Genomic DNA, 14,092 nt, shown 5'->3' with positions numbered 1-14,092 from the left:
TCCTACGGCTGCTGCTCCTCCTGCTGCTGAACCCCCCGTGGCTCCCCCAGCACCCCCCAGGCCGAGGGCTGAGCCCCGACGGGAGTTCGGACACGCGCCGAGTCCCCGCCGAGGTCACCAAGGATGAGGAGCTGGGCCCTGCTCTAAAAACTCCTGGGGATTTCTGTTCTTCCTGCTCCCTCTCTCTGCTTCTCCCTGCCTTTCTCAACCCTCTTGGTAGCCTCCTGTATTTAGACGCCCTCACAGCCCCGTCAGCGACGGGAGGGACGATCTGCAATTCCTGTGGAGCTTCTTGCAGCTGCTCATATTGCATCCCTGTGCAATAGGAGATTTTGGGTCATCTGCATTTTCAATGAGTACTTCCAGTAAGGTGCTGCAGGACTGTAATGGAGCAGGATCACAGCTGTCTCGCCTTTGATCTGGATTTACAAGCACCTGGAGGATGAACAACGTGGCTCCAACAAGAAGGAATGTTCTCCAGTGCAGTGACTCACCTCCTGTAGCTCCTTCCAGTATCCCAAAACTATAATCTTTCTGTATCTGTGCCAACTCCTTTTCTTGCTGCATTAAAGTCTTCCTGCATTTAAAAAACCCTGGAGATCCAGTTGTTTTCTTGCCTCTGTCCCTGTTTTACATGAATACACGTAAAGTGGTGAGTGGTGACATCCTGGAAGGACCTTCTGTCCCCAGAGCTGGCAAAGTATTTGCACCTCGAGTTCTGTGTCCTGTTCTGGGCTCCTCGTGGAAAGAAAGACATTGAGGGGCTGAAACACATCCAGCAAAGGGAACAGAGCTGGGGAAGGATCTGGAAAATCAGTCCACTGAGGTCCCAGTAAACACACTCTTCCCTTTTACCCCCCAGAAACACAAGAAATGCCCCAGTTTCTCCCTTTCATTTACTTAATTAAACTATTACCAGATTTAAGGTTAAATGTGCTGGGTTTACCTGGGGTGGAGTTAATACTTCAGCACAATAAGGCTGTAATGGTCTTTATAATAATGTTGCAAATATAAAAGAATTAGTCCCAGACCTGCACAGAGAATACAGAAAACTGTTCAAGTGAGCAGAATATTGTCCAATTCCTGCAAGGCAAATTCAGTGTTCTTGTTCCAGAGTTCTTGTCCAATATCAGGTCACGGGCAGTGATGGCTCATGTCCTAATCACACCACACTGGCCCAACAGCAGCACCGAAGCATCTGGAGATGAATTACTTATTTCCCACCAAGCCAAAGCCTGGAGTTGTAGGAACATGCAAATCCAGAGCCACAGCTCAAGTTTCTTGCAGCTCCAAAAGTCCCTGTTTCCAGCCTGAGGAGGACAAGCCTCCACAGGCAGGTCCTGAGGCGCAGCAAGTTAATAAATTTGTCCCTGTTTGCTGCTATGGATTTGAAGATATTTCAGAAACAAAGTGGAAAATAAAACCAGGAAAATGCAGGATTGATGCAGAATAAGTTTTTAATACGAGTGAAAGGCAGATGAACTTTATAAAGAGACACAGAACAGAGAGCCCACATTCCCAAAGAGGCCTTTACACCCTGCCCACCACCCGGCCAGAGCTCAGGCTTTGTACATCATTGCAAACATCAGAGCCGGTTCCCGAGGACTGGAGCACCGAGGAGAAGCAGGTTCTAGGTCAAGGGGAGACTCTGGGCGGCAGGAGCAGCAGCAGACACTGAGCAGAACGAAGAGGGATCACGGCAAGCACCTCGAGGGCAGCGCAGAGCTCTCGAAGCCGCCGCGGAGGGCGGGCGCTGCGCCCGGGGCCCCGCACACCCTCTGCTGCCGAGGTTCTCCATCAAGCCCTGCGGGCCAGGCTTGGGCTGACCGTCCCCCGAGGGCCGTCCCGGCGGGGTTCACAAGCTGTAGCAGCCCCCGTAGCCGTACCTCTGGCCGTAGCGGGAGCCGTAGGGGTACCCGTAGCGGCCCGAGTAAAGCCCGGGGTATCCGCAGCAGTCCCCGGAGCCGTAGAAGCCCCGGTAGCCACCGTAGCCGTAGCAGTCCCCGGAGCCGTAGAGGCCCCGGTAGCCGTAGAGGCCCCCGTAGCCGTAGAGGCCCCCGTAGCCGTAGCGGTCGCCGAGGCCGTAGAGGCCGCGGTAGCCGTAGAGGCCCCCGTAGCCCCGGTAGCCGCAGGGGCTCCCGCAGTCGTAGCCCCGGTAGCCGCAGGGGGAGTAGCAATCGTCGTCACACTGGCCCTGGAGGAAGGTCATCTTTGTGGGCTGGAGGCAAACCTGGCGGCGGGGAGGGAAGGAGAGGCCGTGAACGTTCCCGTGAATATTCCCAACGGCAGCGACAGAGCCCGGAAACTTCCTCAGGGGTCCCGCGAGGGCAGGAGCAACGTCGTGACCTCAGCTCCTCCTGACAGCCCATTTCTGGGGTTCATTTATCCACAGAATGCCACAAACGTGCTGGGTTGGAAGGGACCCACCAGGACCATCGAGTCCAGCTCTCAGCCCGGCACAGGACCCTCCCCAAGAACAAAGAGTCACAGGATCTGCCAGGTGGGAAGGGGCCCACAAGGACCATCAAGTCCAACCCTGTCTTTAAACTATCTGGTTTTCTCCCTTTCTGTGACTGGTGAAAACCCTGACCATGGAATCACCTGTTACAGACCAAAACCTTGCTGCTGATTCAGGATTTTTCTTAGAGAATATCTGCTAGGAGTGGACAACCCTAAATTTCTTTCAGGACATCAGCTTTGCATGGAGCTCTGCATTCCCAGCTCCACCAAGGAAGTCTTCAAGCAAGCCCAAAGTGATGTTTGGGTTCATCCCTCCAAGTGCCCTTTCAGTGATTTCCACCCATTTTAATTTGCATCTGGACGTGCTGACAGCACACACAACCACCCACAGAGCATTGACACACCTGGGAACACCTGTCCTGCCAAACACACCTGCAGATCTCACTGAAAAGAGGAGATTTATGGAAAAAAACCACCGAGGGTCATGGTGGGGAAACCCATTTCTACCTCTGCTGCCCTAATAATCCCTTATCAGGGAGCCTCAGGGACCAACAGGACCCCTTTCAGCCCCAGCTTTAAAACTTGAACCCACCAACTCCTGCAGCGCAGCTCAAACCCTGAATTTCAGAGAAATTCCCGGAGAAATCTTAAATTTCAGAGCAGCCCCAATCCCAGCAGAAATCACTCCGGCAAAATTCCCAATCCCTGTGAAGGAAGGAGGGAAAACTTACCGAGTTAACCAGAGGAGGAAGGCAGAGGAGCTGCTGAGGAGCCCGGAGCTCCCGGCCCTTTTTATACTCCCTGCTGGCCCTCCTGGCTTATCTCAGACGCCCTGAGTATTCAAAAAGCTTGGGAGCCTTATTGGTTGGAAAACAAATTTGCCTGTACACGTCATATCTTCAATTAATATAATTTTCTTCATTGTTTGGGATTATTAGTGTGTTCCCAGCCTCCCATATGGCACACGTATTACAGGTTCCTTTCATCTGCCAATTTTCTGGGCCAGCTACATTCCTGATACCATTTTATTGTCTCCGTTGTGAAAACTGAAGTTCATTTCTGTATAATATAAAAGTCATTTCTGCCTTCTCAAGGACATTGGAGAGAGAGAAATTTTCAGTAAAAAAGGAAAGCTTTTCCACTTATTGGATATTTGTTTTTCACTAGAAACTGATGCAACACAACACAGGCTTTTCATTTAAAGGAAATGCAAATGTAGATGTAGGAGTTTTATATCAAACTTCAGCAACTCGAGGAAAAACAGCCAGAACCATAAATAAATCTTAATTCCATTCCTCCAAAGTGCTCACGAATCGAAGTCATGTTGCTGCATGAGCAGAAAGAATGTTTTCAACAAAAATTATGTCTCTGGCGTTGTTTGCAACACTTTAATTCACTAAAGGGCTTGACCTCAGCACAACAACGTGGAGAATTCAGGTATGGACTTGATGTGGAAATAAAGAAATCAGAAAGATTAGCACTAAAAGAGCTCTAAATGCTTTTTTCCAAAGAATCACATCCATACCTTTTCCACAAAGAATCAACCACGTGTATCCAGCTCCAGGAACACCGGAGTTCACGGCAGGACTCCTTGAGTGACCTTCACCTAATTCCTGGCATTAATTTGAATGGAAAATAAGCGTAATAATGAGCAAACAGGATGTTGAGGCTTCCTCAGAATTTTGAATACCAAAGCACTTCATAAACACTCATTAATGTTTTCAATTTGCAAAGTGTTGCAGGATTTAAATATTAATAGTTTGTCACCGAAAGACACCTCCAGATTTAATAACACGGTCACTTCCGAGACACTTCAAGGTCTCTTGTTTCCAAGCCCCATTAAGGTGCTGCTTTTGTTGTATGAAAGTCAAAAACCATCCCCCCCTCCATAAAAATGTTCTAAAATAGGAAGGGATATTTGGGAATGTTCGTGGGGCAGTTGGAAAACGTCTTTGACGCTGCTGTTGTAGAACCTGAGACCAAAATCCAGAGATTTTGGTCCCAGCAGAGAGCTGCTGGGAAGGGACACCCCCCAGGGTCACTGGGAAGCAGGCAGAGGTCAGGATGATGCTGGGAAGCTCCAGCCCTCCTCGGCACACCAAAGCCGAGCCCGTGCCTTTGGTCCCCAACTTGTTGCACCACAGGACGCCAAAGCCAAGCCAACGGAGCAGCCACGAGGCGATTGCGCAACAGGCAATGGTCTGAACGTCTCCCCAAATTATTGCCAGCCCTCCAAGCACAGGGAATTGCCTGCAATTTTCCCGGAGATTCTCCTCGTTTCGAGATTAAAGAAATTCTGGAGGGGTTACGCACGTGTCGCGACGCCGAGCTCGGCAAACATGAAAATCGGTGACTCCGCCGACGTCAACTGGAGGGACAAAGGGTCTGATGAGATACCCTGGACAACTCTGGAGCTCGGGAGGGTATAAATACTGACCTCCGAGCCCGGAACTGTATTCACTCCTCTCAGCCACTCAACTGCTCCCCTTGGTGAACCGGGTAAGTCCATCCTGACTCTGCTCTCGTGTCTCTGTGTTTGTCCAAATATCTGTGTGTGCTTGGATATATGTAAAAATATATATATTTATAATTAAATTTATATCTATAAAAGGTACTGGTGTGTCCATATATATGTGACATATGTAATGTGTGTCTGTGCACAGGTACAGACCTTCTGTAAGCAATTTCTTGTCATTTTGGAGCAAATTCCAAACACAAAATTTCCTGCAATCGCAGGGAATTCCTTCACTTGAACTTTTTTGCTCTTCTTTCCTGGGCTTACTGAATATTTAGGCTTTAAAGCGCTGAAAACTTGAAGTTTTCTACCATAATTTTGAAGTCAAAAGTGATTTCCAGTTCTGGATTATATTTGTGTATTTTTCTTTAGTTCATTAAAATCCCTCTGAATTCCGGAGTGGGAAAGTTCAGTTCTCGGTTGGCAAAAACCTTCTTTTCCATGTTCAGTCAGCGATTTCCAAAAGCTGAGGGGGGAACAAATTAGAGAAGTTGTTTGGGATTCGGGAGATCAGAAAAATAAATGAGGTAATTAGGAGGATGAACACAGGAGGGAAGGAGTTGCATCTCCTTCCAGCCTCTCCTCCTGCCGTCAGCAGCCCATAAACCTCATTTCTGGGTGTGTTCCAGGCTCACCAACATCAACAAAGGATGACCTTCTACAGGGACTTCTGCGACGACGGGTGTTACTCCCAGTTTGGGTACGACGACCTCTCCGGCTTCAGATTTGGGAGGCCCTTCAGCTACTCCTTGGACCAGTTCCGATACGGGAGCCCCTACGGCTACAGAGGCTTTGGGAGCCTGTTTGGGAACAGGGGCTTCCTTGGCTACGGGGGCTACTACGGGTACGGGGACCTGTCCGGGTCCGGGTACGGGTCCGGGTCCGGGTACGGGTACGGGTACCCCTTCTCTCGCTTCGGGGGCAGGTTCTCCTGAAGCAGGAACAGCAACCGAGGACTGAAATGCAGGACACGGACTCACGGCTGATTTCTGGGGCTGAGAACGCCCAGTGCCCACCCCCTGGCTGAGTTCAGGGGGACACGTGGGTGCCAGACTGCCTGAAACTACTCCCTGTGTAACCACTCCATGTGTAACCACTCACTCCATGTGTAACTACTCCCTGTGTAACCACTCCATGTGTAACTACTCCCTGTGTAACTACTCCACGTGTAACCCTCTCTAACATCTCCTGTTTCTTCAGCTGTAGCTCCAAAGGGCAACTTGAATTGCAGCAAGAGCTGAGGCACCTTCAGAGCATGTTGGGGGAGTAGAGCAAGACCTTGGGTGTGAGTAAAGTGCCTTTTAGTTTTAATTCACAAGCCCTTGGTATTGTCATAGTAGTAGGAGTTCCTGCAACCACTTTAACTTCACCCAAGACAGTATCTAGTAGAGAAGCTCCTGTTCCATGTCCGTGCTGTGCCTCATCTGGCTGTGAACGTGACTTCCAAGCAACTCTGTGAGCAAGAAACTTGTTCTGTGCTGTCAAACTCCACCACTCCCACCAGGAAAAGCATCACCCACCAGCAGAAACTCTCTGCTTGCTGAAGACCCTTTTGTATCTCTGCAAACTTGTTCTTTCTGTAACTCCCTGTTTCTCATCTTCATTAAAATTACTCTGTTTAGCTGCATCAGGTGTCTGGTCTTCTCTTGTCTGGGCTCACACACCACTTAAAAAGGACCACCAGCCACTCCAAAGAGCCATGGGATAGGAGGGAACTCCAGACTCCAGCTGTTGGAGACAATCACCACATCTCCACCTGGATTGCTCCTGCCCTGACTCATTTCCCCAGGTAGGAGGAAGTTCTGCCTCAGCTATCCTGTGACCTTGGGCTTGCCCAAATTCTTCTCCAAAAAGAGGCATCAGCTGACTGACTGTACCCCCAAACACAGACTCCTGGAGCAAAGCTGGGGGTTGTGTTTGAGCAAGAGAGATCTCAAAAAGCAGGAGACTGAGGGGAAGTCTCGTGGTCTGCCAGGGCAGTGACACTCAAGGTCAAAGACACCTGAGAGGAAAGACCAAAGGCAACCAAGCCACGACCATCTGCTGGAGGGATCACCTCCTTTGCAAACTGAACAGCCAGGTTCTTCAGGGAGTTCCTGCCAGCCTTTAGCATGTCACCCTAGGAGACTGAGGAGTCTTGATTTAGATTTAGAACACCAAAGATTACAATCTGGCGCAGAACAAGGTGGTTCAACAGGCAGAGCCCAGACAGGGCTGCTTGGATCCCCTGCAAGCCCAGCTACACATCAAAGGCATCACCAGGAGTCACAAATCTTGATGCAGAAGTGACTGTGAGGGGCCACCTCTGGGCTGACTTCCAGGAGATCCCCATGGCTACCCCTTCTCTTCCCATGTGGCCTCCTGCAGAAGCACTTCTGCATTCCAGAGCAAAGGGGAGGAAAGGGTCAAGAAAAGAACTAAGGGAGGAGATTGGAGAAGCACTTTAACAGGGCAGAAAACCAGGGACAGTCAGCAGAACAGTCCCCAAGCAGCAAATGCTGTTCCTCCAGTCCAACATCCATGTCACTGATTTCCCTCCAATTCTTTGCCCTTGAACTGGACGGCAGCAGAGGATGAGCCCCCACAGCTCCATTTCCCTGTCTGGGAAGGAGCTGCCACATCTGAGACACATCTGCTGCCTCAGAAACCACCTCCTGGTGTCCTAATTTGAGCAAGACAGACCCAGATCAGGGCGCCCCAGGAAGAGGGTCAGCGTAGGAACCTCCACCCAAAGCTGCCAGCAGGGCACGTCCGCAGGAAATCAGAGCAACCCTTTGAAACTGCAGAGCTATTAAGAGATGCTCAGTAATCCTTCTGCTGGCTGCTGTCAGCACCAAAATGGGCTGGGTTCCCCCGGGAAAACATTAGGAAATGGTGGAGTCTCCCAACACTATAAATCCAGCTTATCTCCCTGGGGCCCACGGGGCTTTTCCCACCGGCACCTGCGGAAGGGCCTCGGCAGCGACGCACAGGAGCAGAACAGGAACAGAACAGGAGCAGAACCCAGAAAGCCAAAGGTCTGGGTGGAATTCTCAGCCCGCCCCAGGGTCCTCTGGCCCCAGTTTAACCCCAGTCCCTGTCCACGTTTGCCACCCCAGCATTATTTATGGTGGTTCTTCCCCTCCAACGTCCCCCCCGGCCCATTCGCTTCCGACAGCGGGAGCAGCCCCCGCCCAGAGCCCGGGGAACAGGACCCACAGGAGGTGATTTCCTGGCAGCCCCAGCCTTCCCAGACCTCTCACCTGCCTTCACCTCCCTCCACCACACTGACCTGGAGCCACCCGGGTGCCACCTCGCGTCCCTTTCTGCTTTGAAGATGTCACGGTTGTGGCTCCCCCTCCGCGCTGGGGGTGTCCCGAGGCAGCTCCCTGCAGCCTCCCAGCCAAGCAAGCTCAGCCCCCCAGGGATCCAGGGAACATCCAGGAGCTCCTCCTCTGCTGCAGGTCAGGCTTAGGGGAACGTTGGAGCCTACACAGGGAGGAAAAGGAATTTTTCACCCCAGATGCCCTCACAGGGTGCTCTGCCTTTAACTGGGGCTGCATCCCTTTATCACCCATTCACTCAAGCACATCAGGCTGGTTCAAGGAGTCCCATTTCTTTGTGGAATTCCAGCCCAGACCACTTCCAGGGCCCCCCAAGCATCAGCCAACAGCACCAATGCTCATTTCCCGTGGATCTGTCCCCGTATCTCAGGAAGCTTTGAGTTCCCCCCCACGTTCCAGTGGTGCCTGAAGAGCATTTCCCTGGGTTTATGTCACAGAATCATGGAATGGTTTCGGTTGGAAGGGACCTCAAAGGCCAACTCATTCCAACCCTGCCATGGGCAGGGACACCTCCCACTATCCCAGGCTGCTCCAGCCTGGCCTTGGACACTCCCAGGGATGGAGCAGCCACAGCTTCTCTGGGCAACCTGTGCCAGGGCCTCCCCACCCTCCCAGGGAACAATTCCTTCCCAATATCCAACCCAAATTTCCCCTCTGTCAGTCTGAACCCACCCCCCCTTGTCCTGTCATCCACCTCCCAGTGAACATTTCCTCTCTGACTTCCTCGTAGGTCCCTTTCATGAAGAGACTAAATCTGGAATTCTTTCGTGTCCCCAGGCTGAAGAAAAGGTGGATGATTAGAGGAACTTTGTTCCTGGCTGAGATATTATCATAACAGAGGCAGCTGCCTCATTTAACTAACAGAAAACCACCTCTGTAATTTCCTGTGCACCAGTCCCAGCAGGATGTATTTACTGCACTGTGGGGAATTTAAATGCACCTTGGGAACAACCCACACAGGTGATGCCTCGGGACCTGCCTCCAGCACAGAGATTCACTGCAAGACTCAGAATCCCTTTTAAAGGCTAAGCCTGTCCTAAATGAGAAACTGGGCCCCTGAATAGTGCCCAAACTGGGCTCATTTTTCAAATTATTTCTCAAAAAAAAAAAAAAAAACCTCTAAGGAGAAGGGAAAGTGGGACATGATACAGGAAAACAATGGCCTTGTTGGAAGCAACGAGAGAAACAAGATTTCCAAAATTCAACATATTTAAATGAACACTGTTAACCCATAATTACTGTTAACCCTGATAATTAGGTTCCATAATGAACCTAACAGACATCAGCAAATGCTTCTATCTTAAAAAGACATTAAATCTGCTTAGTAAGATACTTGATATCTTCAGTCCTCAGGGCAGTTCACATGAGTAGTTTTCATGGCAAAAAAAGGAAGAGTATCATAAACAGTTCCCAAAAAAACCACATTGGCAAATTTTCCTCATTTGACTGAATTTGCTGCTTTGTGGTAACTGAAGATCTCAAAATATTCCACGAGAAGTGCAACTGGAGCGGCCTCACAAACTGTAGCTCATTCCCAAATGCACCATTAGCATGACAAGAAAGGTCCCTTCCTCTGGCTTTGGAGGTTTGGGGGATTTCTCCTGTGCAGGGAAGGGTTTCTGTGGCTGGGGAGAATCTGGTTTAATCACCTCCTCCAGAACTCACCAGCAGCCAATTACACACCCTTACAGAGCCCGGCCAGCTCTGTTTTCCTTCCACAGCAGGACAATAATTCTGCACAGAGTGACTGCTCTGAAACAATCCCACATTCTCAGGTCACCCTGCAGTGCTTAATTACCCTGGTTCTATTATTAACAGACCACATAACATTTCAAACACAGCACAGCGTGGAGAGCTTGGGAAACCTTTATTATCAACAGATTCCTGAGGAAAGTGATAATTCCTGCAGTGAACATCAGCACCCATTTCTGCACACCCCATTTCTGTTGTTGCCCTTCACCTTAAAAAAGACACAGAGGGGCTGGAGCGGGACCAGGGAAAGGGAACAGAGCTGGGGAAGGGGCTGGAGCAGCAGGAGAAGGGTCTGGAGGACTCCTGAGGGAGCTGGGGGGGCTCAGCCTGGAGAAAAGGAGGCTCAGGGGGGACCTTCTGGCTCTGGAATTCCCTGACAGGAGGGGGGAGCCGGGGAGGGTCGGGCTCTGCTCCCAGGGAACAAGGGACAGGATAATTGTTGTAAAACACTGAGCAGAGCAGTAAAGCCAGAAATTTAATTTTTACCCTCAAAAATAGCTGCTCTCACATAACACTTGGTTGCAGACCCTTTTTGGCAATGCCAACCCTGCCCATCCAGCTGCTCCCTTGTGTCACTGCCTGGCTGGGGAGGCTGAGCCTGAGGACACCGAGGAACAGGGGCCAGGAAAGCCAACACTGAGCAAAAAGCTCCTCAGAGCTGAGCAGGACCAGAAATGTGGGAAGGGAAGGGACACCCACAGCCCAGAGCTGCTGTGCCAAGGAGATGCACAGACAACCCACTGCCAAATCCCTCGGGAATATCATTCCCCTGCCAGGATCAGGCTGGTGCAGCAGCACAAAGGCACCTGGGCAGGGAGCAGAGGAGGGAACACACACACAGAGGCCAACAACGTGTTGCAATGTCGTGTTTAATGAGGAAGAAGCAGCTGATACAGAGGCAGGATTACACAGTCCAGGTCCCAGATTGCCCCCAGCCCATGGTTTGGTGCAGGATGACTCCTGGAGTGGCTGATGGGGAGCCCTGAGCACCCAGCACAGACACAGGGCACGGGCTGCTTGACACCACAACCCCTTTTATCCACCAGGAGCCAGAGAAGAGTCTACAGAGGGATCCAAAGAGGATCTCGTAGCAGATCCCTTTATGTTGTCACAGTCACAGAAGCACAGGGTGGTTTGGGTTAAAGACCATCTCATTCCACCCCAGTTGGGGTTAAAAGGGACCTTAAAAATCATCCCATTCCACCCCAATGCCAAAGGCAGGGACACCTTCCATTAGACCAGGCTGCTCAGAGCTCCATCCAGCCTGCCCTTGAACACTTCCAGGGATGGGCAACCCATGGAATAACCTGGGCCAGGGTCTCACCACCCTCCCAGGGAAGAATTTTTTCATTATATCTAATCTAAACCTATTCAAAGCCAGAAAGATCCCTACAAGCCCCCAAGGAATTAGCAACACAGCCCACAGCATCAAGAACAGAACACTTGGAAAGATAGGAAGGATTAGGAAAAAGGAAATCAGGCAGGGCAATCTGAGAAGGACATAAATGGATTTCTGGGGCGTTCAAAACACCTGCAGATGCTTTTCGTGCCCCCCAAACCCTCAACGCTCCCGGGACGCTGTGCCCTGGGGCTCAGCCCTGTCCCTGCACCCCGCTGGGCTTCTCCTCTGGGCAGAGACCCCCGGTGGGTTCAGCAGGGCCTGCAGCTCCCCACGGGGTACCCCCGACCCCAGCGGGCCCCGCCGTAGACGTGGGAAGCGCCGGGGGTGCGGGCGGCCCCGAACCCAGACCCAGCCCCGACCTCGGGGGCTCCTGCGGATCCCACCACGCTCTGCTGGGGGAAGGAGCTCAGGATGGGCCCGGGGAAGGTGACCACCACGGGCGGGGGGTAGATGAGCACGGTGGAGTCGGGGCACTGCCGCACGCACGGCTCGTTGCAGCTCTCGGCCACGGGCTGGGGCGCGGCCACCCCGCAGGGCGAGGGAGAGCCCTCGGTGCAGGGGCTCCGGGACAGCACCATCGTCAGGAGGGAGGGTCTGAGGGGATCTGAGGAAGAGCAGGGACACAGGACATCAGTTCTCAGCAGCTGCGCCCTCAAACGTGCTGAGGAGAGGCTGCAAAGAGGCTCGAGGGAAAGGCAGAGCTCTCGTGGCTCATCACCCAGAAAAAAACTATAAATCTCATGTTGAACCCCCAAAAACCCTATAAATCTCATGTTGAACCCCAAAAACCCTATAAATCTCATGTTGAACCCCAAAAACCCTATAAATCTCATGTTGAACCCCAAAAACCCTATAAATCTCATGTTGAACCCCAAAACCCCTATAAATCTCATGTTGAACCCCAAAACCCCTATAAATCTCATGTTGAACCCAAAAAAACCCTATAAACCTTGTGTTGAACACATCTGGAAAAAGCCTTCGTGAAATGTTGATCCCAGGATCACGGAATATTGTGAGTTGGGAGGGACCCACAAGAATCATCGAGTCCAAATCTTGGATCTCACCCAGATTTGCATTTACCAAAGCCAGTAGCTGAACACTAATTTATTCATTTACAGAATCATTAAGGTTGGAAAAGACCTCTAAGGCCATCAAGTCCAACCTTTGACCCATCACCACATTATCAACTAGACCAGAGCACCAAATACCACATCCAAGAAACCTTCAGACTGATCCCAGAACATTTGCACAAGACTCTGCCTTAAAACTACGCTCAGGCTTTGCCAGGAGAGGAATTCAGGGGTCACTTACCTACAGCACAAGAGAAGAGCAGAGGAATGATCTGCCAAGATCTGCTGGGGAGCCCTTTTATACTCGCCCTCAGAGTGCCCAGGGCATGAATCAGCACGGGCAGAACATCCTGATCAATCTCTGAGCACGTTTCTCTGGAGATCCAGCCCTGGGTATGGACGTCAATTGGTGTAAATAAATCACTCTTTGTAATTATCAGTCTGTCCCTGCGTGACCTGTCCTTTACTGCCTTCCTGGCCCTGCTATTTCCCAGCTTTACGTGGAGGGGACACTGCATGTCGTGCTCACGTGGTTCACCCCTGATGTGCTCCCTGAATGGACTCGTTCCTGGGCAGGTGACAATGAGCCTTTTTCCTGGGTGAGAACACACTCAGCTCAGCCCAGGAGGAGCTGAAACAGTGGGGGATAAACTGGGTTCTGTGTGAAATCAGATTAATCCAAAGCCTGGTCAGAGCTCTGGCACGGGGCAGAACTCCTGCACTGACAGAGCTGCAGCCCCAGGTCAGTCAGGGCAGCTCTCCCAGTTGGACACGATTCTCTCACATGTTTTACCCATAAAAAAGGAAAGAAGGGCAAGAGCACATTTTATATGGAATTAAATGCCCTGTGAAGCTGTAAATCATGGCTGGATTAGGGGGATGGCAAAAAGGCCATAAACAGGGTGTGGCTGAGGCAGGACCTTGTCAGGCATTTCTGCCAGTGAGTCGCTTCTCCAATTAAAAGGGCACCAAAAGCCACTGTAACAGCAACTCTGTGGAACAACAAGTGGAAGCTGCATTCTGGAAGCCCAGCTGCTGATGGAATGCAGGTTATCATCCTGTTAAACATCAGCCAGAGCTGCTCTGACACCCAACTGAGTCAGCAACCGATGCCAAGGATGGCAAGGGTGACTGCAGAGGTCCCTTCCAAGCCCAGCTGCTCTGGGATATCTCACCAGACTGGCAGCAGAATGACTCTGAGGGCAGGACTGGCCCCCCTGGCACTGGGCTGCTGTGCAGCTGAAACCTCAGCCCAGGTTTCCAATGGGAAAACATGGGATGTTCTGCCAGTTTAACTGCACACCGAGGTTCATCTTCACCCTGTCACAGTGTCTGGGGATGACAGAAGAGATCTGCAGCTCCTCTGGAAAACTGGCTCTGCATTTTCTACCCTGGAATCATGGAATGGGTGGGGTTGGAAGGGACTTTCGAGACCATCCAGTGCCACCCCCTGCCATGGGCAGGGACACCTTCCACTAGCCCAGGTTGCTCCAAGTCCTGTCCAACCTGGCCTTGGACACTTCCAGCCACAACTAATAACTGAAGATAACCACGTGTTGAATAAGAATTT

General features: G+C 51.3%; 3 protein-coding genes across 7 annotated transcripts; 1 reads left to right on the top strand and 2 right to left on the bottom strand.

The window, feature by feature from the left end:
* Positions 1-1,439: 1,439 nt before the first annotated feature.
* LOC135403884 (keratin-associated protein 21-1-like) lies at positions 1,440-8,745 on the bottom strand. Of its 5 annotated transcripts, XM_064638288.1 has the most exons (4): positions 8,529-8,743; positions 8,247-8,443; positions 3,986-4,073; positions 1,440-3,292 (listed from the first exon to the last, which is right to left on the bottom strand). In XM_064638288.1, exon 4 carries the CDS (start codon positions 2,207-2,209, stop codon positions 1,856-1,858), a length of 354 nt encoding a protein of 117 aa, XP_064494358.1. In that variant the 5' UTR covers positions 2,210-3,292; positions 3,986-4,073; positions 8,247-8,443; positions 8,529-8,743; the 3' UTR covers positions 1,440-1,855. The 5 variants fall into 5 exon arrangements, 3 of the variants coding, with proteins under 3 accessions (XP_064494358.1, XP_064494360.1, XP_064494359.1); XM_064638290.1 differs by lacking the exon at positions 3,986-4,073 and having other exon boundaries at positions 1,440-2,230; positions 8,529-8,745; XM_064638289.1 differs by lacking the exon at positions 3,986-4,073.
* On the top strand, positions 4,486-6,602 carry LOC135403885 (keratin-associated protein 19-2-like). The gene is made up of 2 exons (XM_064638292.1): positions 4,486-4,959; positions 5,605-6,602. The coding sequence occupies exon 2, from the start codon at positions 5,626-5,628 to the stop codon at positions 5,908-5,910; it is 285 nt and encodes a 94-aa protein (XP_064494362.1). The 5' UTR covers positions 4,486-4,959; positions 5,605-5,625; the 3' UTR covers positions 5,911-6,602.
* A 2,155-nt stretch (positions 8,746-10,900) lies between the features above and the next one.
* LOC135403883 (uncharacterized) lies at positions 10,901-13,178 on the bottom strand. The gene is made up of 2 exons (XM_064638287.1): positions 12,764-13,178; positions 10,901-12,056 (listed from the first exon to the last, which is right to left on the bottom strand). The coding sequence occupies exons 1-2, from the start codon at positions 13,038-13,040 to the stop codon at positions 11,701-11,703; spliced, it is 633 nt and encodes a 210-aa protein (XP_064494357.1). The 5' UTR covers positions 13,041-13,178; the 3' UTR covers positions 10,901-11,700.
* Positions 13,179-14,092: the final 914 nt, after the last annotated feature.

The sequence above is a fragment of the Pseudopipra pipra genome, chromosome 29 (genome assembly GCF_036250125.1).
Source record: "Pseudopipra pipra isolate bDixPip1 chromosome 29, bDixPip1.hap1, whole genome shotgun sequence".
Lineage (NCBI taxonomy): Eukaryota > Metazoa > Chordata > Aves > Passeriformes > Pipridae > Pseudopipra > Pseudopipra pipra.
This window is presented reverse-complemented; position numbering and strand designations above follow the sequence as displayed.